This window comes from Eumetopias jubatus, unplaced genomic scaffold, assembly GCF_037043125.1.
Source record: "Eumetopias jubatus isolate StellerSeaLion01/CBP00866 unplaced genomic scaffold, mEumJub1_p1.0 scaffold_10, whole genome shotgun sequence".
In the NCBI taxonomy this organism is placed as follows: domain Eukaryota; kingdom Metazoa; phylum Chordata; class Mammalia; order Carnivora; family Otariidae; genus Eumetopias; species Eumetopias jubatus.
In genome coordinates this window covers 93,608,885-93,632,452 of record NW_028274816.1, presented here as the reverse complement: position 1 = coordinate 93,632,452, position 23,568 = coordinate 93,608,885, and the positions used below count along the sequence as shown (strand labels likewise).

At 41.5% G+C, this 23,568-nt stretch overlaps 1 protein-coding gene across 1 annotated transcript; it reads left to right on the top strand.

Moving 5' to 3' along the window:
- Positions 1-1,236: 1,236 nt before the first annotated feature.
- Positions 1,237-21,286, top strand: APOH (apolipoprotein H). Its single transcript, XM_028112616.2, has 8 exons — positions 1,237-1,300; positions 1,939-2,115; positions 3,412-3,508; positions 4,647-4,723; positions 6,538-6,726; positions 17,027-17,206; positions 18,880-19,077; positions 21,231-21,286. Exons 1-8 carry the CDS (start codon positions 1,237-1,239, stop codon positions 21,284-21,286), a joined length of 1,038 nt encoding a protein of 345 aa, XP_027968417.1.
- Positions 21,287-23,568: the final 2,282 nt, after the last annotated feature.

Here is a 23,568-nt window from a genome sequence, read left to right as displayed (position 1 = left end):
AGAGCTTGCTATAACAAGGGAGTCAGCCATCATTTGCGTATGGCAGAGACTCAAAGTCAAAGGAGTGGTCAAACTCGATTGTGGAAACAAAGGGCAAATTTCAAGTATGTCCTGATGGGACATTGTTGGTATGATAGGGTCGATGGAAGTGGACTAACTAGAAGCTGGGCATCCTATGTGATTGATTAAAGAACATATTTGACTTTCTCTAGTTCATCCTAAGTTAGGCCGATTGCTATGGAGGTTGTGATTTGGCTTGCTGGATTGGTTGCTACAGAAACTGGGGGTCAGAGTTCTATTTTTATATATTTTCTGGACATTGTCCACTTGTATATTCAGTCACTGAGAGTGAAGGATGCATGAGACGACAGGGAGTCATGGCCGGTCCTCTCTGAACCCTCCAAGCAACGTCATCAGCATTGGCCATTGTCTCCTCATACTCAACTTCTGTTCTTTTCAGAGTCCCAGCTTGTAACTTCATGTCAACTTTCCAATCCCTAAAACGGATCTAGAAATCTGCCTAGACAGATCTAAGAAGTATTAAGAACGATGAGCAGGACTTTGTGTTGACTTGATGTGAGAAGACTGAGGTTTTGAGGATAGCTTTGAGGTTGCTCCTGGAGCTCCCAGGATGATCTTGTTACTAACTGCAAGTAAAACAGAAGTCTAGAAGAAATCATCATTTTCTGAAAGAAGATGATGAACTTGGATTTTTAGGGATTGTAGTTTTAGATGCTTCCCTGTGGATGTTCTTTAGAATCATGCATCTGGAAACTGGAATATCATTTTAGAGGTGTGGAGACTGAAACCCAGAGATGTTCCAAAATTCCTATGTCAAGACTGTGGGGGAAGCAGATGCTCCAGACTTCTGATGCTCCACCCACTACGTACACAAAACTAAGGATAGGGGATGAGAGGTCTGGAGTAGAGGCCTGACAATCTGGGAATCACCAGGATTCTATCGGAGGTGGTAATGGACCGTGTTGTGCCATTAAAATAAATGTTATGAAGACGGAAACCATTTGCCAAAGATTTCACAACAAACCCACGGAAGTGAAAGTAAATGATTAAAAAATGTAGGTCTCAGAGTTCCCTTCAAATTGTGATATTTTACCTTCTATTTACAGAGGTAAAAGGACACAAGAGAAAAGGTTAATGTTTAAGCACTTTTATATTTGCATCCCTCTTTTTTAGCAGAGGAAACCATTTTGGTAGTGTCTGTGTGAGTCATCCACAATGATTTCTCTGGGGCGCTTCTTGTTCTCGATTTTTCTCTGCCATGTTGCTACTGCAGGACGGAGTAAGTACTCTTTGCTTTTGCAAATATAATTAATATACCCAACACCCTAGTATATGACAAGGATCAATAATGATCATTAAAATTCTTTCTAGTGTGGATGCTGGGGAGTCTGGATTGAAACTGATTCTTCAATATTGCCACGCTTAAAGCTCCTCCCTAAGATATTCAGCCAGTTGAAGCCTCGATGTATCGACCTATAAAATGGGGATAACTATAGTACCCTTCAAAGGAGGGTTAGGAGGAGATTAGATGAGATATTGCATATGTGAAATATTTGGTACAGAACTTGGCATAGTTACTATTGGTAGCATTAAATAGTTTTTTTCATTTTTGTGCTAGCTGAGCTTAAAAATGAAAACACATTTTTTTAAAATTTTATTTAAAATCAATTAATTAACATATAGTGTATTACTAGCTTCGGAGGTAGAGTTTAGTGATTCATCAGTTGCATATAACACCCAGTGCTCATTACATCAAGTCCCTCCTTAATGCCCCAGCCCCCCACTTGCCTCCCCTCCAGCAACCCTCAGTTTGTTTCCTATAGTTAAGAGTCTCTCATGATTTGTCTCCCTCTCTGATTTTGTCTTATTTTAGAAAAATATAAATTTCTTAACTAACTGCTTTGTGCTCTATTTCAGCCTGTCCCAAACCAGATATTTTACCATTTGCCACCGTTGTTCCATTAAAAACATCCTATGACCCAGGGGAGGAGATCGTGTACTCCTGCCATGCGGGCTACGTGTCCCGGGGTGGGATGAGGCGGTTCACCTGCCCTCTCACAGGACTTTGGCCCATCAACACCCTGAGGTGCACCCGTAAGTCAGTGCCTTCTCTCACATGCTCTCCCCTCATTGGGATTCGGGACACTTGGGGGATAACCCACTTTGTCATGCTGGGGCATAGAGGGCCAGCGGAGCCACAGAGTGGAGGGCCGTGAAGAAACAAGAGGGCATGAGGGAGTGTTCGTGGGAGGGGAGAGCAGAGGTGATAGGTCCTATGTAGAGAGGAGGAGGTGAGCATAGCCCAGAACTAGAAGAGATGTAAAAAAGCGACCTGCTATGATAAAAGAGAGAGAAACACTGCAGAAGTAAAAAAAGATGTACAGATACTCTGAAATTTAGACAGATGCCAAAGAGACTCTTGAAAAAGTAAAACATGAGGAACCATCAGATCTTTGGACTTGACCTCAAAATGAAAGCAGATTTAATAGAATCATCACATTATAATAACGTATAATAAATATAATTATATGAATTATATATGATTATATAACCATAATTTATAAAATAAATTATAATAATTTATATATATAAATATAATATAAAGAACTTAAGCATAAATTTATTGCTATCACCTATGGTAGATGGTTGCTTTTCTTTATTCCTCAGTACATGGTTCTGTGATATCATGCCAGCATTACTTTTTACAGTCAAATATGGAGCAATCAACCGAATAGAATTTCTGGCAATTTTATGTAGTTAAACAGTAAAAAAAAAAAAAAAAGGACTATATGGGTCTATCTGAGCTCTGGTTATTTTGGTCATATGAACATGACCTTTGTGAAAATCATACATTTCATACAAGTGATTTTAGTATGCTTTTTGATTCAAAAGGACTAAGCAAGATTTTTAATGAAAAACAGCTATAACATCATAAGGGAAAAGTTTTCTTTAAATTGGTCATAACTCTGGAATACTAACAATTTCATTTTTTCAAGTTACTTTCCATGTGTATATTTTTGCATCATTGCAGAGAGTAGGTACCATTTTGTATTTTTCTATATTCATCAGCATAACATAAATATTGGCTGTGTCCCCATAGTCTTCATAATTCATATTTTGTTGGTTGCATAAGAATGCAACTGTTGATTTACCATAGTTGATCAAAACAATCACCTGATGGTAAACATTTAGGCTGTCCAATTTTTGTTATTAGAGGTAACGGTACAATGAGCCCCTTTGTGCATATATCATTTGACTAAGTTTGAGTTATTTGCTTAGAACAGTTAACAGTAGAGTTATTGGATCAAAGAATAGAAATGAGTGTATATGTTTTTACTTTAATGAAAAATTCTACAAATTGAAATTTACCTTTCTATCTTTAAATTACAGCCAGAATATGTCCTTTTGCTGGAATCTTAGAAAATGGAGCTGTACGCTACACAACTTTTGAATATCCCAACACGATCAGTTTTGCTTGTAACACTGGGTAAGGACTTCTAGCTAACAGAGGCAGAACATTTCTGTGCCCTTAAGCTAAACAGCAAGACATATTTTACTTTTAGCCTTTAGGCTGGACTTGCTGAATACAAATCATTTGTTGTCCTGCTTTTCATCTATACCACAGTGGTGTTAGGGTAGGGGAACGGATGGAGACGGCGACAACTAATAAAATATGAAGTTGCTACTGTATCCAACTTTCCTTCTCCTAGTTAATTACTTAACTGAAGAGGTACATTGGAAAGACTAAAACTGGATGGTAATTCTTTATCATCTCTGGGACAAATCTTGGCAGGAAGGATAAAATACTTTAGGAATTGGACTTCAGCTTTGGACATGAGCCTAATTTGATTGACTGACCTGGGAGTCTCCAGAAGGGAGTTCTCTGGCGAAGGCTGGGAGTGTGATGGTATAGAACAGAGTTCTGTTGATCCTCACACGATGCAGGGCAGCATCCCCAGCAAGAAAGCATGTGTGGTCCGTCATATAGCCTTATGAGCAAAGGCATCACCAGTGACATTGTCCATATAGGTCGGCTGTACCTTAGGGCCAAATTTTCCTGAGGATTCTTGTTTGGGATTAGAAATTAAGAAATTCCGTGTGTGAAAGAGAAATGGACTCCTTTCATCTGAAACACCAACTAACTTGTGGGTCTGATGACAAAGGACCTTGAAACATTTGGCTTCGAGGAGACAATGTTACATTTTCGATGGAAATATACTGCATTGTTTTTACCCATTTGTGTGAGTAGAGTGAAGAGTTTCAGGAAATGAATAGTAGCCATGCCTCAGTTTGATTCACTTTTGTGACCCTGAAGAAGTGATGCTGCTTTGTTCCATGTAAGAAGCAGCTAATTTGGCCTGCTGATTAGAAAAGAGGGATTTTGGGGGGTTGGCTTCTACGCCTCCAGCTACGGAAACTTCTCATTCTTCTGTGAGTCCCTGGCAGCCCTGGGCCGGGAGATTTGATGAGCCTTAAGTGAGTGCTGAGCTCCTCAAGAAAGCAGCATTACAAAATGGGGAAAAAGTCAGTAGCGTGAATCTGAGGTGATGCTCAGTGGAGAAGACATTTGAGATGCTATCGATGGATTATTCTACCGCTTGATGGGTTACATTTTCCTTCTGTAGGTTTTATCTGAATGGAAGTAGTTCTGCTCGATGCACCGAGGAAGGAAAATGGAATGTTGACCCTCCTGTCTGTACTCGTGAGTCTGCGGGTCCTCAGTTCTGGGGAGAGCGATTAGTTGGTTTGCCTGGGACTTTGCTGGTCTTAACCCTGTACATTCCATGCCCTGGAAATCCCTCAGTCCTGACTCCTTGGGATGGTTGCTCACCCTCGTGGGGAGTGTTCATCCTGATATCATCTTACGCTGGAGGATCAACAACCCTTTTGGAAGGACAGAAGGAAAGCATTCAACTCATGAACACATTTGTATCCTCCACCTGGTGGAACCAGTGATAGCTGGGCTTATTCATTCCATCATTCTCTCAGTTTTTGACAGGGGCTTGGCTACATGTGGCATTGGTCAATCAGGGACTGCCATCACTTGACTAGAAAAACTGGAAACTGAGATCAAACATCTTCCTCCTTTTCTGGGACCTCATTCATTCATTTATACAATTATACATACATTCATGCATTTATACATTCATTTATACATTTATGCATATTGAGAACCTGATGTGCGTCATATCCTGTTCTCAGCACTGAGGCTATATGGCTGAAAGAGACTTCTGCCTGCCCTCAGCAAGTGTGTCTAGAGGTGAGGGACATAGGAAAGTAACCTTCACAGTGACTCTAGACTCCACCAAAGGGCCTTGCCTCATAGGAGTGGAGTGGGATTGTTCCCCAAAACACTGCTGGCTTATTCCGGGGACCCTCAGCCAAGCAGTCAGGGGTGGCTCTGGGTAATGCTGATATAGGGAGGGATGTTCTGATTGTGATTCACGGGAGTCCAGTCTTCGACCAGGAGGCCCACGCATTACAATCATGGTTATGGCTTTTTAACATTTCAGTGAGGTCTGTCCTAGCAAGAGTCGGTGAAAAAGTCAAGCAATTTCAAATCAATGATGGTTTAAGAAAAGCTGAACTACCACAACAAAAGGTTTTTAAGGCCAAATTAGAGGTCTTTACTCAGCAGTAAAAATCACCACTGTTCCTGTAGTTTCCCTTGGAAGCAGATTTATATCAACTATGTAAAGTCACTTTTGCTTCTTGGTTACAAACCGAAGATCTGCTTTCACTTCAGTCTAATCTAAATCAATGCTTCTCATACTTTAATGTACTGCGAATCACCTGGGCATCTCATTAAATGCAGATTCTGATCCACACTCTGGGGTGGGGTCTGAGCTGCCGCATTTCTTGTAAGCTTCCAGGCAAGGCCCCTGCCGGGGTCTCACGGATCCCACTTGGAGTAGCAAGGATCTAAATAATTCAGATGAAATCACATTCACTCACTTCCTTTACATTAGTGTAACTCTCCCTGGACTTATTGAAACCCTGTATTAGTCCTCTCAGGATGACAACCCAGACACTGTCTCCACATAAAGTTACTTGTGTAAGCGCCGTGCATTCAGAGTGCAGAAGCAGGAGATAGTCAATGGGAACAAACCAACGTAAGCCAGCGGTGGAACGTAGATGGTCGCAAAAGACTTTGTACCAAGTGCTATTATGAGCAGTTATTGTAGGATGGTCCTCCACCAACTCGGACTTCCAGAAACATCTAGCATTTGGATCACAGACTGATGGAGACCTATGCACTGTGTCATTGTATCAGGCAAAATCGTGGTGACAAGACAGACTTACTTCATTTTTCAATCTTTTCACTGGTTCAGACATCTGGTTTTCAGATAATATTTTCTTCTGTGCCTTCTTTAAGGGACTGTTTTTACCCTGGTATTTGATCCAATTTTGCATTTTCTCAAGTTAATCTTTGTTTTTTTGTTTTTTCCTCTCCGGAAAGAGCATCTTTAAAAGACTCAACTATTTCATAAAGGTGATCATTCTTTCTTTTTCCAGCTGTAACCTGCCCTCTACCATCCATTCCTAAGTTTGCAACCCTTAGTGATTATAAGCCATTTGCTAAAAACCACTCCCTCTACGGAAACAAGGCTGTCTTCGAATGTTTGCCACACTATGCCATGTTTGGAAATGATACAATTACCTGCACAGCACACGGAAATTGGACTACATTACCAGAATGCAGAGGTAGGTGCAAGGACAAGAGACAGCTATTATGACAGCGTAGAATCCCATTTTTGAGAACTATGGAAAATTCCACTGTCATCGAGTGTTTCCGATGGCCTTGTTCAACAAATGTTTATTGGCACCTACCATGTGCCAGGCAGTGTGCTAGGTATTGGGGATACCAGATGAATGAGACCTGGCTTCTGACCTCAGGAGAATTATATAAAATGCGATGAACTGTTTGGAGCTGCCTGGGAGAGCTTCCGAGAAGAGAAGTGGAGAATGAGGGGAAGGCATGGAAAGTCAGGGAAGCGTGAGAGAACAGGGTGTGTGCATGGACAGTTGAATATGGTGGTGAGGTTGGTTGAGAGAAGCCAGGATTAAATTGGGACATCCTAGGAGATGAGGGTGAAAAACTGGGCTGTAGTCAGATTGTCCCAAGCTTTTATAGTCCACCTAAATTTAAGAATCACAAGAATATTTGATTTAAAAAGTTATGAAAATTCTTCCTCTTCTATTTATTTTTATTTTTTAGAGAGAGAGCGCATGTGTGTGCTCGTGGGGTGGGGAGGGGCAGAGGGAGAGGGAGAAGGAGAGGGAGAAACTCTTAAGCAGGCCCCATTCCCACCACAGAGCCTGAAGTGAGGCTCAAACCCACGCCCCTGAGATCATGACCTAAGCCAAAATCAAGAGTGGGATGCTTGACCAACTGAGCCACCTGGGTGTGCCCTTCCTCTTTTAATTTGACCTATCATTGTTATCTTTGAATTTGTCAACTGCAAAACAAGTAGACAAATTATAGACTTTATCATGCACACAAGGAGTTATACTAAGGACTGCTACTTTCTCCTGTAGTAGATATTGCAGGTATCTCTTGAATGATTCAAAGCATAAATGCTTTTTAGCCTGGGGAAACTACCAATAATAATACCCAGCACCTTCTGCGGGACTTAAACTCTGGGCCAGGTACTGGTCTCCTGCTCTATATGTGTCATCTCATCTCGTTTAATTCTCTCAAGTCCTAAGCAGTAGGTTCTTTTTTTTTTTTTTTCAAACTTTCACCTACACGTATCAACCATCAACATGTTGTGATTTTCTCTGTCTCTCTCTCTCTTTCCATAGACAGATGCTTTTTCTTCCTGAACCATCTGAAAATAAGTTGTACACATCATGACACTTACCCATAAATACTTCAGCATGAATGTCGTTAGAACAAGAACATTGTCCCTGTAGACAAGACTTTTAATGTGTTTTGAATTATTAACAATAATGATTTAAACTATTATAAGAGTATAAACAATTAACAACATTTATTTCATGTGGAAATTTCCTCTCAATTGACCCCGAAGTGTTCTTTATACACGTTTTGTTTTACATGGGATCCTGTCAAGAATCACACATTTGGTTTAGTTGTCATGGCTCCTTTAATTAAGAATGATCCCCTGCGGGATGCCTAGGAGGCTCAGTTGGTGAAGCAGCTGCCTTTGGCTGAGGTCATGATCCCAGGGTCCTGGGATCGAGTCCCGCATTGGGCTCCCTGCTCAGCGGGGAGCCTGCTTCTCCCCCTGCTCATGCTCGTTCCCTCTGTCTCTCTCTCTCTCTCTCAAATAAATAAATACAATATCTTTTTAAAAAGAATGATCCCCTGCCTATTTAGTTGTCTTTCCTTGCCATTTTAATTTTTTTATTTCTTTTTAAAAAATTTTTAAATGATTTTTTATTGTTATGTTAATCACCATACATTACATCATTAGTTTTGATGTAGTGTTCCATGATTCGTTGTTTGTGCATAACACCCAGTGCTCCATGCAGAATGTGCCCTCTTTAATACCCATCACCAGGCTAACCCATCCCCCCCCCCTCCTCCCCTCTAGGACCCTCAGTTTGTTTTTCAGAGTCCATCATCTCTAATGGTTCATCTCCCCCTCCGACTTACTCCCCTTCATTCTTCCCCTCCTGCTATCTTCTTCTTCTTTTTTTTTCTTAACATATATTGCATTATTTGTTTCAGAAGTACAGATCCGTGATTCATCAGTCTTGTACAATTCACAGCGCTCACCATAGCACATACCCTCCCCAATGTCTATCACCCAGCCACCCAATCCCTCCCACCCCCCACCACTCCAACAACCCTCAGTTTGTTTCCTGAGATTAAGAATTCCTCATATCAGTGAGGTCATATGATACATGTCTTTCTCTGATTGACTTATTTCACTCAGCATAACACCCTCCAGTTCCATCCACGTCGTTGCAAATGGCAAGATCTCATTCCTTTTGATGGCTGCATAATATTCCATTGTGTATATATACCACCTCTTCTTTATCCATTCATCTGTCGATGGACATCTTGGCTCTTTCCACAGTTTGGCTATTGTGGACATTGCTGCTATAAACATTGGGGTGCACGTACCCCTTCGGATCCCTACATTTGTATCTTTGCGGTAAATACCCAGTAGTGCAATTGCTGGATCGTAGGGTAGCTCTAATTTCAACTGTTTGAGGAACCTCCATACTGTTTTCCAGAGGCGTTGCACCAGCTTGCATTCCCACCAACAGTGTAGGAGGGTTCCCCTTTCTCCGCATCCCCGCCAACATCTGTCGTTTCCTGACTTGTTAATTTTAGCCATTCTGACGGGTGTGAGGTGGTATCTCATTGAGGTTTTGATTTGGATTTCCCCAATGCCGAGCGATGTGGAGCACTTTTTCATGTGCCTGTTGGCCATTTGGATGTCTTCTTTGGAAAAATGTCTGTTCATGTCTTCTGCCCATTTCTTGATTGGATTATTTGTTCTTTGGGTGTTGAGTTTGATAAGTTCTTTATAGATTTTGGATACTAGCCCTTTATCTGATATGTCATTTGCAAATATTGTCTCCCATTCTGTCGGTTGTCTTTTGGTTTTGTGGACTGTTTCTTTTGCTGTACAAAAGCTGATTATCTTGATGAAATCCCAATAGTTCATTTTTGCCCTTGCTTCCCTTGCCTTTGGCGATGTTTCTAGGAAGAAGTGGCTGTGGCTGAGGTCGAGGAGGTTCCTGCCTGTGTTCTCCTTTAGGATTTTGATGGACTCCTGCCTCACGTTTAGGTCTTTCAACCATTTGGAGTCTATTTTTGTGTGTGGTGTAAGGAAATGGTCCAGTTTCATTCTTCTGCATGTGGCTGTCCAATTTTCCCAACACCATTTGTTGAAGAGACTGTCTTTTTGCCATTGGACATTCTTTCCTGCTTGGCCAAAGATTAGTTGACCATAGAGTTGAGGGCCCATTTCTGGGCTCTCTATTCTGTTCCATTGATCTATGTGTCTGTTTTTGTGCCAGTACCATACTGTCTTTATGGTGACAGCGTTGTAATAGAGCTGGAAGTCCGGAATTGTGATGCCGCCAGCTTTGCTTTTCTTTTTCAATATTCCCTGGCTATTCGGGGTCTCTTCTGGTTCCATACAAATGTTAGGATTATTTGTTCCATTTCTTTGAAAAAGGTGGATGGTATTTTGATGGGGATTGCATTGAATGTGTAGATTGCTCTAGGTAGCACTGATATCTTCACAATGTTTGTTCTTCCAATCCATGAGCATGGAACGTTTTTCCATTTCTTTGTGTCTTCTTCAACTTCTTTCATGAGTATTTTATAGTTTTCTGAGTACAGATCCTTTGCCTCTTTGGTTAGATTTATTCCTAGGTATCTTATGGTTTTGGGTGCAATTGTAAATGGGATCGACTCCTTGATTTGTCTCTCTTCTGTCTTGTTGGTGGTGTATAGGAATGCCACTGATTTCTGTGCATTGATTTTATATCCTGCCACTTTACTGAATTCCTGTATGAGTTCAAGCAGTTTTGGGGTGGAGTCTTTTGGGTTTTCCACATACAGTATCATATCATCTGCAAAGAGTGAGAGTTTGACTTCTTCTCTGCCGATTTGGATGCCTTTGATTTCCTTTTGTTGTCTGATTGCTGTGGCTAGGACTTCTAATACTCTGTTGAATAGCAGTGGTGAGAGTGGACATCCCTGCCGCGTTCCTGACCTTAGGGGGATAGCTCTCAGCTTTTCCCCATTGAGAATGATATTTGCTGTAGGTTTTTCATAGATGGCTTTTATGATATTGAGGTATGTACCGTCTATCCCTATACTCTGAAGAGTGTTGATCAAGAAAGGATGCTGTACTTTGTCAAATGCTTTTTCTGCATCTATTAAGAGGATCATATGATTCTTGTTCTTTCTTTTGTTAATGTATTGTATCACGTTGATTGATTGGTGGATGATGAACCAGCCTTGCAGCCCAGGGATAAATCCCACTTGGTCGTGGTGAATAATCCTTTTAATGTACTGTTGCATCCTATTGGCTAGTATTTTGGTGAGAATTTTTGCATGCATGTTCATCAAGGATATCGGTCTGTAATTCTCCTTTTTGATGGGGTCTTTGTCTGGTTTTGGGATCAAGGGAATGGTGGCCTCATAAAATGAGTTTGGAAGTTTTCCTTCCATTTCTATTTTTTGGAACAGTTTCAGGAGAATAGGTATTAATTCTTCTTGAAATGTCTGATAGAATTCCCCTGGGAAGCCATCTGGCCCTGGGCTTTTGTTTGTGGGGAGATTTTTGATGACTGCTTCAATTTCCTTAGTGGTTATAGGTCTGTTCAGGTTTTCTATTTCTTCCTGGTTCAATTTTGGTGTTGATACATCTCTAGGAATGCATCCATTTCTTCCAGGTTATCTAATTTGCTGGCATAGAGTTGCTCATAATAGGTTCTTATAATTGTTTGTATTTCTTTGGTGTTGGTTGTGATCTCTCCTCTTTCATTCATGATTTTGTTGATTTGGGTCATTTGTCTTCTCTTTTTGATCAGTCTGGCCAGGGGTTTATCAATCTTGTTAATCCTTTCAAAGAACCACCTCCTCGTTTCGTTGATCTGTTCTACTGTTCTTTTGGTTTCTAGTTCATTGATTTCTGCTCTGATCTTTATGATTTCTCTTCTTCTGCTGGGTTTAGGCTTTATTTGCTGTTCTTTCTCCAGCTCCTTTAGGTGTAGGGTTAGGTTGTGTATTTGAGACCTTTCTTGTTTCTTGAGGAAGGCTTGTATTGCTATATCCTTTCCTCTCAGGACCGCCTTTGCTGTATCCCAAAGATTTTGAACCGTTGTGTTTTCATTTTCATTGGTTTCCATGAATTTTTTTAATTCTTCTTTAATTTCCTGGTTGACCCATTCATTCTTTAGTAGGTTGCTCTTTAGCCTCCATGTATTTGAGTTCTTTCTGACTTTCTTCTTGTGATTGAGTTCTAGTTTCAAAGCATTGTGGTCTGAAAATATGCAGGGAATAATCCCAATCTTTTGGTACCGGTAGAGATCTGATTTGTGACCTAGGATGTGATCAATTCTGGAGAATGTTCCATGGGCACTAGAGAAGAATGTGTATTCTGTTGCTTTGGGATGGAATGTTCTGAATATGTCTATAAAGTCCATTTGGTCCAGTGTGTCATTTAAAGTCTTTATTTCCTTGTTGATCTTTTGCTTAGATGATCTGTCCATTTCAGTTAGGGGGGTGTTAAAGTCCCCCACTATTATTGTATTGTTGTCAATGTGTTTCTTTGCTTTTGTTATTAATTGCCTCATATAATTGGCTGCTCCCACGTTAGGGGCATAGATATTTACACGTGTTAGATCTTCTTGTTGGATAGACCCTTTAAGTAGGATATAGTGTCCTTCCTCATCTCTTATTACAGTCTTTGTTTTAAAATCTAATTTGTCTGATATCAGGATTGCCACCCCAGCTTTCTTTTGGTGTCCATTAGCATGGTAAATGGTTTTCCACCCCCTCACTTTCAATGTGGGGGTGTCTTTGGGTCTAAAATGAGTCTCTTGCAGACAGCATATGGATGGGTCTTGTTTTTCAATCCAATCTGATAGCCTGTGTCTTTTGATTGGGGCACTGAGACCATTTACATTCAGGGTAACTATTGAAAGGTATGAATTTAGTGCCATTGTATTGCCTGTAAGGTGACTGTGACTGTATATTGTCTGTGTTCCTTTCTGATCTATGCTGCTGTTAGGCTCTCTTTTTGCTTAGAGGACCCCTTTCAATGTTTCTTGTAGGGCTGGTTTCGTGTTTGCAAATCCCTTTAGTTTTTGTTTGTCCTGGAAGCTTTTTATCTCTCCTTCTATTTTCAATGACAGCCTAGCTGGATATAGTATTCTTGGCGGCATATTTTTCTCGTTTAGTGCTCTGAAGGTATCATGCCAGTCCTTTCTGGCCTGCCAGGTCTCTGTGGATAGGTCTGTTGCCAATCTAATGTTTCTACCATTGTAGGTTACATATCTCTTCTCCCGAGCTGCTTTCAGGATTTTTTCTTTGTCTCTGAGACTGGTAAGTTTTACTCTTAGATGTCGGGGTGTTGACCTATTTTTATGGATTTTGAGAGGGGTTCTCTGTGCCTCCTAGATTTTGATGCCTTTTTCCTTCCCCACATTAGGGAAGTTCTCTGCTGTATTTTGCTGCAATATACCTTCTGCCCCTCTCTCTCTTTCTTCTTCTTCTGGGATCCCAATTATTCTAATGTTGTTTCGTCTTACCGTATCGCTTATCTCTCGAATTCTGCCTTCGTGATCGTGTAGTTGTTTCTCTCTCTTTTTCTCAGCCTCTTCATTTTCCATCATTTGGTCTTCTATATCGCTGATTCTTTCTTCTGCCTCATTTATCCTAGCAGTTAGTGCCCCCATTTTTGGTTGCACCTCATTAATAGCCTTTTTGATTTCGACTTGGTTAGATTTTAGTTCTTTTATTTCTCCAGAAAATGTTCTCTAATAACTTCCATGCTTTTATCAAGCCCAGCTAGTATCTTTAAAATCATGATTCTGAACTCTAGGTCCGACATTGCACTAATGTCGTTATTGAGTAGGTCCCTGGCAGATGGTACTACCTCTTGTTCTTTTTGTTGAGGTGATTTTTTTCATCTTGTCATTTTGTCCAGAGGAGAATAGATGAATGAGAGAACAAAATGCTAACAGGTTAACAACGTCCCCAGATAATATACTCTAAAGAAATCAGAAAAGACCTGAAACCAGGGGGAAAGAAAGGAAAAAGAAAGAGAAAAAAAAGAAAAAGAAAAAGATAAAAACAAACAAAAACAGAACAAAACCAAAAAACCAGAATATGATCAAATATGATCAGGCTGGTGCATAGATCAGTGTCACACACTAGATTTTGGGCGTATTATGGTCTGTTAGAAGAAACTGCCTCCTAAAATTTTAAAGAAAAAAAGACTTATATATGTACAAAATAAGGGTTGATACGATGAAGGGATGGAATAGGACTGTAAAAATGAAAATTATAAACAATTTTAAAAGAGGAATTGATCAGAAGGTGTTTGAAAAAATAAAGAAGAGGATTTAAAAAAAGGAAAGAAAGAAAGAAAAAAAAGGGGAGAGAATGTGATCAGGCAGGAGACTGGAAAAAAGCCATACACTAGAGATTTAGGGTATATTTTGATCTGTTAGAAGAAACTGTATCTCAAAATTTTAAAGAGAGAACAACTTATATATATATGCCAAAAATAAAGGTAACTACTATGAAGGGATAGAATATGACTCTAAAAATGAAAAATAAAAATGTTTTTTTAAAAAACCGGATTTTTAAAAAAATTTTTTATTTATTTTTTGACAGAGAGAGAGACAGCGAAAGAGGGAACACAAGCAGGGGGAGTGGGAGAGGGAGAAGCAGACTTCCCGCCGAGCAGGGAGCCCGATGTGGGGCTCGATCCCAGGACCCTGGGATCATGACCTTAGCCGAAGGCAGACGCTTCATGACCGAGCCACCCAGGCAAGGGATTGATAAGATGTTGGTTGGAAAAGGGAAAAAGAAAAATTCACACACAAAAAAATAAAAACAGTTAAAAAAATTAACTTTGAAAGACTAATGAATCATGGTAAAAAAGCCATGAATTCTGTGTGCAGTGTTCCCCTAGCGCTGGAGTTCTCCCGTTCTACTTGATCAGTAAACTTGGTCTTGGTCTTGGCTGCCTTTCGTGCTGATCTTCTGGGGGAGGGGCCTGTTGCCGTGGTTCCCAAATGTCTTTGCCGGAGGCGGAATAGCCCCGCCCTTGCCGGGTCCGCTAAGTAATCAGCTCAGGTTTGCTCTTGGGAGCTTTTGTTCCCTGCAAGCTCTCGGCACAGCTTTGGAGGACCAGGGTGAAAATGGTGGCCTCCCAATCGCCGCCGGGGAGGAGCCGAGAACTCGGGGCCCCGCTCCTCAGTGCTCCCCCAGAGAAAAGCAGTCAGTCGCTCCCGCGTCCCCGGTCTCCGGCCGCACTGCGTGCTCACCCGGCCTGTGATCGAGCGTTTCTATCTCTGGCACCCGACCCCGTGTGGAGTCTCCAAACCCAGCAGATCCCTGCGGTGCGCTCCCGCGCCGCTCCTCCCGGTGGAGGAAGGGGAGTCTCCCCGGCTCTGCCGCTTGTTGGGTCCCTGCTGGAGGAGCAGTGGCCCGACTGGGCCGCGGATCACAGTTTATGGCCACCCCGAGCTGAGAGCCCGCGCCTCGGCTCCGTCTCTGCAGCCGGCTTCCCCGCTCCGATACCTGGGAGCTCTGCCGCACTCAGGCACCCCCGGTCTTTCTGTGACCCCGAGGGTCCTGAGACCACCCTGTCCCGCGAGGGTTGTCCCTCTGCGGAGCCAACTTATAAAAGTTCCAATTTTGTGCTCCGCGGCTCTATCACTTGCGAGAAGCGGCCGACGGAGGTCCCCTCCCCCCCCGTCTATCCTCCCGAATATCGCCTCGGATTCACTTCTCTGCACGTCGTACCTTCCAGTAAGAGGTCGCTTTTCTGTTCAGAGAGTTGTTGCTACTCTCTTCTTCGATCTCCTGTTGAATTTGTAGGTGTTCAGAATGGTTTGATCCCTATTCAGCTGAATTCCTGAGACCAGACGAAATCCAGGTCTCCTACTCCTCCGCCATCTTGCTCCGCTCCCCTGTAGATTATTTTTTTTCTATTTTTTTTTTTTTTAGAGAGAGAGCATGTGTGAGGTGTAGGGGGGAAGGGGCAGAAGAGAGGGAGAGAGAGAGAGAATGCCAAGCCGACTCCATGTCCAGCATGGAACCTGACCTGGGGCTCAATCTCTCTACCCTGAGATCATAACCTGGGCCAAAATCAAGAGTTGGATGCTTAGGGGCGCCTGGGTGGCTCAGTCAGTTAAGCATCTGCCTTAGGCTCAGGTCATGATCCCAGGGTCCTGGGGTTGAGTCCCTCATCAGGCTCCCTGCTCAGCGGGGAGCCTGCTTCTCGCTCTCTCTCTGCCTGCTGCTTCCCCTGCTTGTGCTTTCTCTCTGTCAAATAAATAAATAAAATCTTAAAAAAAAAAAAAAGAGACACTCAACTGACTGAGCCACTCAGGTGCCCCTCCTTGACATTTTTAAACAATACAGGCTAGTTGTCTTGTCGAATATTCCATCATCTGACTCTAGGTGATGATTTACTTGTGATTAGATTCAAGCTAAATGATTTTGATAAGAATCCATTCTATCACATCAGGAGGCATCACTGGTCATGCTTCGTTTGAGCCCTTGGTCAGGTGGGTTGTGTCAGATCTTCTTTCCCTTTTTGGAAAGCAAATGGTGGGTGATACTTGGAGATGGTGTGACTATCTACTCTCTAGTGGGCATTTTGTCATCCTCTGATGATCCCCGACTTAGTCAGTTATGACTCAGGCAAACTGGTGACTTTCTATCTTTTCTATATTGATTAGCTTGCATTCTTCTGTAGAAACAAGCTTTTCTTTTCTTCGGTGGATTATTTTGAAAGTATTATTATAGACTCATAGATTCAGGTGCCGGGAAGCAGCACCATGTTTCTCCTTCATATTTCATTCTGGCTTCTTGTATGGAATGAAGACATTCATAAGAATTGAATTTAACATCTGAAATCCAATAACGGTGTGCTCGTGTGCGTGGAGGGAGTCTTTGTGTTTTAATTTCATGGTTTGTTGATTAAAAGAGAGAGCCTTTTTTTTTTCCTTCTTTCCAACCCACCATTTTAGATGGCATGGAGATGAAATTTGGAATAAATAATACACTGTGATTGTATGAGAGCCCAAAGAACTTGGTAACTCATGGATTTACTTTCAAAGTGCTGTTGTTTCTTTTTTAATATCTAGGGTTCTGTGGGCATAAGAAAAGGGGGACAGAATTAAGCGCCTAAGTCCCTAGAAATTGTAGTCCAGCTACAGGAACACCCAGTGACTGAATGGGGTAATGGAGACTGGAACGTAAATATTCTGTATCTATGGGACAGCACTACTATTTATACTAATATGTCTTGTTGAACACACTTTTTAGAAGTAAAATGCCCATTCCCATCAAGACCAGACAATGGGTTTGTGAAGTATCCTGCAAAACAAACACTTTATTACAAGGATAAAGCTATATATGATTGCCATGATACATTTGTCTTGGATGGCCCACAAGAAGTAGAGTGTAGCAAATTTGGAAACTGGTCTGCACAACCAAGTTGTAAAGGTATGAAATATGGGTGAGGTCTTAATACGTTGTGAACTTATCCAGTGGATTACCCTTACTTGCCATTTTCTTGTTCCAATAATTTTCCACTTGTTGCTCAGACTTGCTTCACAGTTATTTGTATGTGAAAGACTTTAGGACTCACATGTGCATGGGGGACTTGGTGCTTAGCAAGCTTGTTTGAGATGAAACTGTAGGAAATAAACAGATCCTTTGGAAGCATTGATGATATGGTGGAAAATTGTGTGGGTTTCCTCTACTTGTTTTCCTGTGAGCATCCTTTTCTGCTTTGTTCTAGTCTAGATTCTTCTCCTTGTTGCAGAAACCAATCACACATTCAAGCTAGTTCAAGGAAATGGGGGTTTATCATAAACAGGCAACAGGCATTTGTATGGACACTGAAGATGAGGAAATGAAATACAACCGGTCCTGAGGATTCAAACCAAAAGCCAGGCCCTATTACTACTCTTTCCATATCTCAGTGGCCTCATTGTCTCTCTCATTCATGTTTCCCTGCTCACTCACCTCGAACCTGGCTTGACTCTACACCAGGACCTCTCAGCCCAAGGACTCATCACTAACTGGTATCTTTTCCTGGGAACACTGGTTCCTTTTGAGTTCGGGTATTTATCCTTGATCCAGGGTCATGCTTATGCAAAGAACAATAACCTAGCACTATATTTCTGCTCAGGTTGCTACAGGGCTGAGCAGTTGAAGCAGAAAAGGAAATTAGGCACAGCAGACAGAATGATGTATAATTAGTGTCTTAGTTGGGGTCCCCTAGACGCAGAGCCTGAGACAGGGATTCAGGTGCAGATGGTTTATTCAGTGAGTGTCTCAGGAGAAAGTGAGGCAGGTAGGATCAAGTAGGCACTGGCTCTCAAACTTCACTGTGCCCCAGAATCACCTGGAGGGCTTATTTAAACACAGAGTTTCTGATTCAGTAGATCTGGGGTAGGACCTGAGAATTTGCATTTCTATCAAGTTCTCAAGTGATGCTGCTGCTGCTGATCCAGAAACTAAGTTTTGAACAAATAGGTGGTCTCAACCAGAGTCCAGTTTCAATTTCATCCCCTTGGGAGCTCTGGACCATGAATTCTACCCTAGAGTTGATCCCACTAAAAGGCATGGGGACCTGCTTTCTGTATCTCCTTATTGGTCAGTCATTGGCTATGGGCTCCTCCCTTCCCTGACCCTGGTGTGGGGGCTGATTTGCTCCCAGAAGAGATGGCTCCCTTATGGCTGAGGGCAATTTTCAGAGAAAGGAACATTTGTGAACTATCATCAGCCAGTGCTCACAGTGGCTGGTGGATGGACACACTAGCTCAATAAATGGGATCTAAGTGGGGCACTGGAGGTTTATATGAAATGGCAGTATCTCATAGAAGTTCTTTTTCACTGAAGCCTAAAATCTGATGCTTCTGCTTTGACCTTCTTAAGTGGCTACTACAAGGGGGGAAAAGGGCAACTTGGAAGCCGTGACTAATGGTTCTCTTGATAAAGAACTTCCATTAGCAATGACACTGATGTTACTCACTATGAACACTCTTGGAATCTTCCTGTCTTGAGCAATGTGTTTCACGTGTACTCATCTACTGCTCCAAACGCTACATCATCCTTAAGGAAGACTAACTGGACTCCTAAATCTTGACTAAAAATATTGTCTCTTTCAGCTTCTTGTAAATTATCTGTTAAAAAAGCGACTGTGCTATACCAAGGAGAGAGAGTAAAGCTTCAAGAAAAATTCAAGGATGGAATGCCGCATGGTGAAAAAGTTTCTTTCTTCTGCAAGAATAAGGAACAGAAATGTAGCTATACAATGGATGCTCAGTGCATCGATGGCACCATTGAAATCCCCAAGTGCTTCAAGGGTGAGTCTGACACTGGTACTTTTAGCTAAGATTTCCACTTGCCCCTCACCACAAGAAGTACTTTATATTTTTTTTTTGCACAAAATCAGTTATATTTATTTAGAATTGCATAAGAAATACATATAATAAGATAAAACTCAATAGAGACATCTGATTACAAAATGGAAGAAAAAGATGTTTTCTAGTAAACAGAATTCTATGCTTACTACTTGAATTTGAACTGTACATTTTTTTTTCAAGATTTTATTTATTCATTTGTGAGAGAGACAGAGAACAAGCAGGGGGAGAGGCAGAGGGAGAGGGAAAAGCAGACTCCCTGCTGAGCAAGGAGCCCGATGCGGGACTCGATCCCAGGACCCTGGGATCATGACCTGAGCCGAAGGCACACGCTTAACCATCTGAGCCACCCAGGTGCCCTGAACTGTACATTTTTGATGTTTACTCAATGAATGACTTTCTACAAATGACTTAAGTTTTCAAGTCTTTGTATCTTTGTCAGTAAAACAGGAATTATAACATATATCTCATCATTATAAGAAGCCATGTCAGTTTGGCCACTGGATTTTCTCTAAAGATTTTATTTATTTATTTGAGAGGGAGAGAAAGAGCAAGCAAGCATGAATGGGAGAGAAGGGCAGAGGGAGAGGGAGAAGCGGGCTCCCTGCAGACTGAGCCACCCAGGCGCCCCTGGCCACTGGAGTTTTAAAAAAAGAGAGGGGGAGCAGGAGAAAAGAATGAGATGAAGCAATAAACTGATTCATTTTCTCCACTTGCATTAACATTTTCCTTTCCAATTTTTTCCCCCTAAAACTCAGGGTTGCAGTTTTATTCAATGAATATTGAGATGAATTATGCCATCTCGTGTAATTCCAGAGTAGGCTCAAATAAGAATAATAATGTTGCATGGAATATTGAACAATAATAATATTTACTGCCTCTCAGTCCCAAATTATAGAGAACTCACCCCAATTTCAAAGTAACTCATGGTAATGGTGATTGGTTTATAGATCTTCTAACCTTTTTTCCCTTTCTTCAGGAACTCCTAGAGTTTGAAAAGTCCCCATTAGAGCAAAGTATTCATTAGAGCAAAATATTTTAAGGAAGATGAGATTATGTTTGTGTGAGATAAGGAACTGTATAATGATTAGCATTTAGAACTGCTAACTTTTTAAATTTTCAGGTTTAGGGTTTAAATATCTTTGTACTATGAAGGAAGGATGAGCCAGAGGCTGAAGCTACTATTGGCTCTTAGTTTAGAAGTGTTCCAAGAGGGATGCCTGGGTGGCTCAGTTGGTTAAGTGTCTGTCTTCGGCTCAGGTCATGATCCCAGGGTCTTGGGATTGGGCCCCACATCAGTCTCCTTGCTCAGTGGGGAACCTGCTTCTCCCTCTGCCTGCCGCTCCCCGTTTGTGCTCCCTCTCTCTCTGACAAATAAGTAAGTAAAATCTTACCAAAAAAGCGTTCCAAGAATGTGGACAGCCCTATCCTGGGCAGGCAGGTTAGAGGAGAGAGGGGTTTGAGAAGTGACCAGCTAGAGACAGAGAATGGAATGATAACTAGTAAATCACACCTACGTCATAGGTTCGATTATCAGAAATATGATCCATGCCACAGAGGAGGTGCTCAAACAATGACAGTTATTATAATCACTAATGGTTAGAAATGCACTGGGTAAATTGTTACTGTTCAAAATATAGCAGACCCCTGGGCAGATGTTAAATACTGAAATTGACAGAGGACATGTAGCCTCCTACAAATCAGTACACAAAATATTAGAAGAGGATAATTTAAAAAAACCAAACAGAGTTTTGTTGATGAATTTCTTCAGGCTATTGTACCTTATAGTCTTCAGACAGATGTGGCACTGTTAGTGCATCGGGGGATAAATAAAAGGCTGATACAGGCTTTTTTTTTTTCCTTTTAATCTTGACTATCAGAATTATACAGAACCTTTTATTTTCTCTCTTGGAAATGAGTGCCTTATCACTTCCCTGATGTTTTCTCCTATCACTTAAACTTTACAGTCAACGGTTTTATTCGTATAATTAAATTTTCCCACACGTTGGTAAAATGTATTTGATTTGGCTTAGCTACTTAGCAAATTTAAGAAATGATCATTTCTCTTAGAGTCTTATCTTTTTCTTCCCAAACAGAACGCAACTCTCTGGCTTTCTGGAAAACCGATGCATCAGATGTAAAGCCATGCTAAACCGGTTTTCAGATTCAAAATTAAATGCCACACTTGAATCAGTGTTTGTCCAAGGAACATAACGGAAGTGGAAAAATAAAGTGACCGAAGTTTTTCCCTCTGTTGCTGCGGCGCAGTAGCTTACTTTTAGTTGTGTTAGCTGGTTAAGAAACCCAAATACGTGGAACATGTCATTTCATGGCTGGGGGTTGGAAAGGGTACACGGTTATCCAGGTAACTCAGTTCGCCTCTCCCTTGTTCTACTCTCAAATGCTTTCGCCTCAACCGACTGCAGTATTTTTCACAGAATGGTCCAGAGAACCATCACATGAGCCCTCAGCTCTGCCTGGCAGGCTTCCATATTTCTCTAATTTAGACACTCCTCTCCTCTCCAAGGTGGCTACTTCTCTTCTCAACCAACCGTCCTCAAGCCACCTTCTCTCCCCTCACTCTCACCTGATCATCCTGCTCCTATTGCACTGAGAAAATAGAAAAGACCTTTTAAAGACCTTCCCATTGGGCGCCTGGATGGCTCAGTTGGTTAAGCGGACGACTCTTGATTTCCGCACAGGTTGTGATCTCAGGGTCTGGGGATTGAGCCCCAGTGGGGAGCGTGCTGGAGATTCTCTCTCTCTCCCTCTCCCTCTGCTCCTCCCCCCCACTCGTGCATTCTCTCTCTAAATAAATCTTTAAAAAAACAAATAAAATAAAAAATCTTCCCATGACCAAATCTGTCAAGTTACCAGTACCTGTACCAGATTCTCTGCCCTCTGTCTTGTTGCAGTGGCTAAACTCCGTCTCCATCTAAGGGCAAACCTTATGCACTGGATCCCATCTTCTCTCCTCTACCTAAGGATTTTGCTCCTGCCATGAATGATCTTCCATTTTTATTTCTTTTTCTTCCTATTGGACCATTTCTATCGGTGTAGAAATATACGGTAATATTACCCTTTACAAAAACCCTCCCTGTTGCCTGACATCTTTTTCCAGCTACTGTCCCATCTTTTTTTCCTGTTTTTATTTTTATTTTATTTTAATTTTTAATTATTTTTTATTTTTTTATATTCCCTATTTTCATAAAAGTACTGGAAAAGCTGTTTCTGTTTGCCAGCTCCACAAATAGTACCTGTCACTACTCTTGAAATGTCTCCCCAGAATTCCCTCACTGATGATTTTTCATTAGGATTTGATCTGCTCGACCGGCATGGGGGCCAGATCTCTGTTCCAAGATGTTTCTCTGTTCCTCCTTTCCTTCCTTCCCAGGTGGTCATTCAAAAGTTCCACATTCTCATTACTTAGCCTTAAAAAACAATTTTACTTTTTCTTCCTCAATCCTTCCTTTCTGTATTGTCTCTCCCTCCCCCTCTCTCTGGGTATTGGGGCTTGGGTCTGAGACCATTTGATACCTCCCCTTTGTAAACCAAAAAGCCCTATCTGGGGATTTTGCTGAGCAAAAGAGCCATCCGCTCTGGACTTCCTCTCTCAGCACAAAGCCTTAGATCCACTGTTTTCTTTAACTTGCTACATATTATTTTTAAAATAGACCTCCCTGGGGGCAGCTGGGTGGCTCGGTTGGTTAAGTGTCTGACTCTTGATTTCAGTTCAGGTCATGATCTAAGGGTTGTGAGATAGAGCCCTGCTCCACACTCAGCACAAGTCTGCTGGAGATTCTCTCTCCCTCTTCTTCTGTTCCTCCCTTCCCCCCATCCCCCCAAAAATCAAACAAATAAAAAAAAAGTCTTTAAAATAAAAAATAAAAAAATAAAATGGCCCCTCCCCCCTCACCCCACGTAACAGGTCTAGGAATGAAAAGACGGCAGTAAAAATTTTAGAGCATCTCCCCCTGCTCCAGACATGATTGCAAGGTTTGCTCCAGGAAAGGAGAGAATATATTTTTCTATTATCCTCCTTTTTGTTGCAAACGCTTTCCTAATTAATTTTATTATTTCAAAATTTAAAAATACGTAGAAAAAATGTTAAATTGCTCACTGTCCCTCAGCTCACTTGAACAGGGCTCTGGAGCAGTGAAAGTCAGTAATGATTTTCTTGGGCATCTGGTGAGTAGTTATTGGGATCCTTTCTAATGTAGCCCTGAGCTCCAAGGCCTTTTGCTCAATCTCTGAGGGCCTCTTAATAAAAACTCACAATTAAGCTTTCCTGTTATTTCACAAGGCCATTACCTACTTGGATCAACTGAGACATAATCCAGAACTTTTGAAGTCCTATAATCCATCTTATACCCAATGAACGAACATACTCAATGGGGGATTATCTACTTAAGTATTTATTACCTATGACCTATC

What these genes read in the sequence shown, in the direction of transcription:
- APOH (XM_028112616.2), top strand. Translation starts at nt 1,237, where the DNA reads ATGATTTCTCTGGGGCGCTTCTTGTTCTCGATTTTTCTCTGCCATGTT. An exon ending in CAACACCCTGAGGTGCACCC is followed by an intron (nt 2,116 to 3,411) that starts GTAAGTCAGTGC and finishes TTTAAATTACAG; the next exon opens with CCAGAATATGTCCTTTTGCT. An exon ending in TACATTACCAGAATGCAGAG is followed by an intron (nt 6,727 to 17,026) that starts GTAGGTGCAAGG and finishes CACACTTTTTAG; the next exon opens with AAGTAAAATGCCCATTCCCA.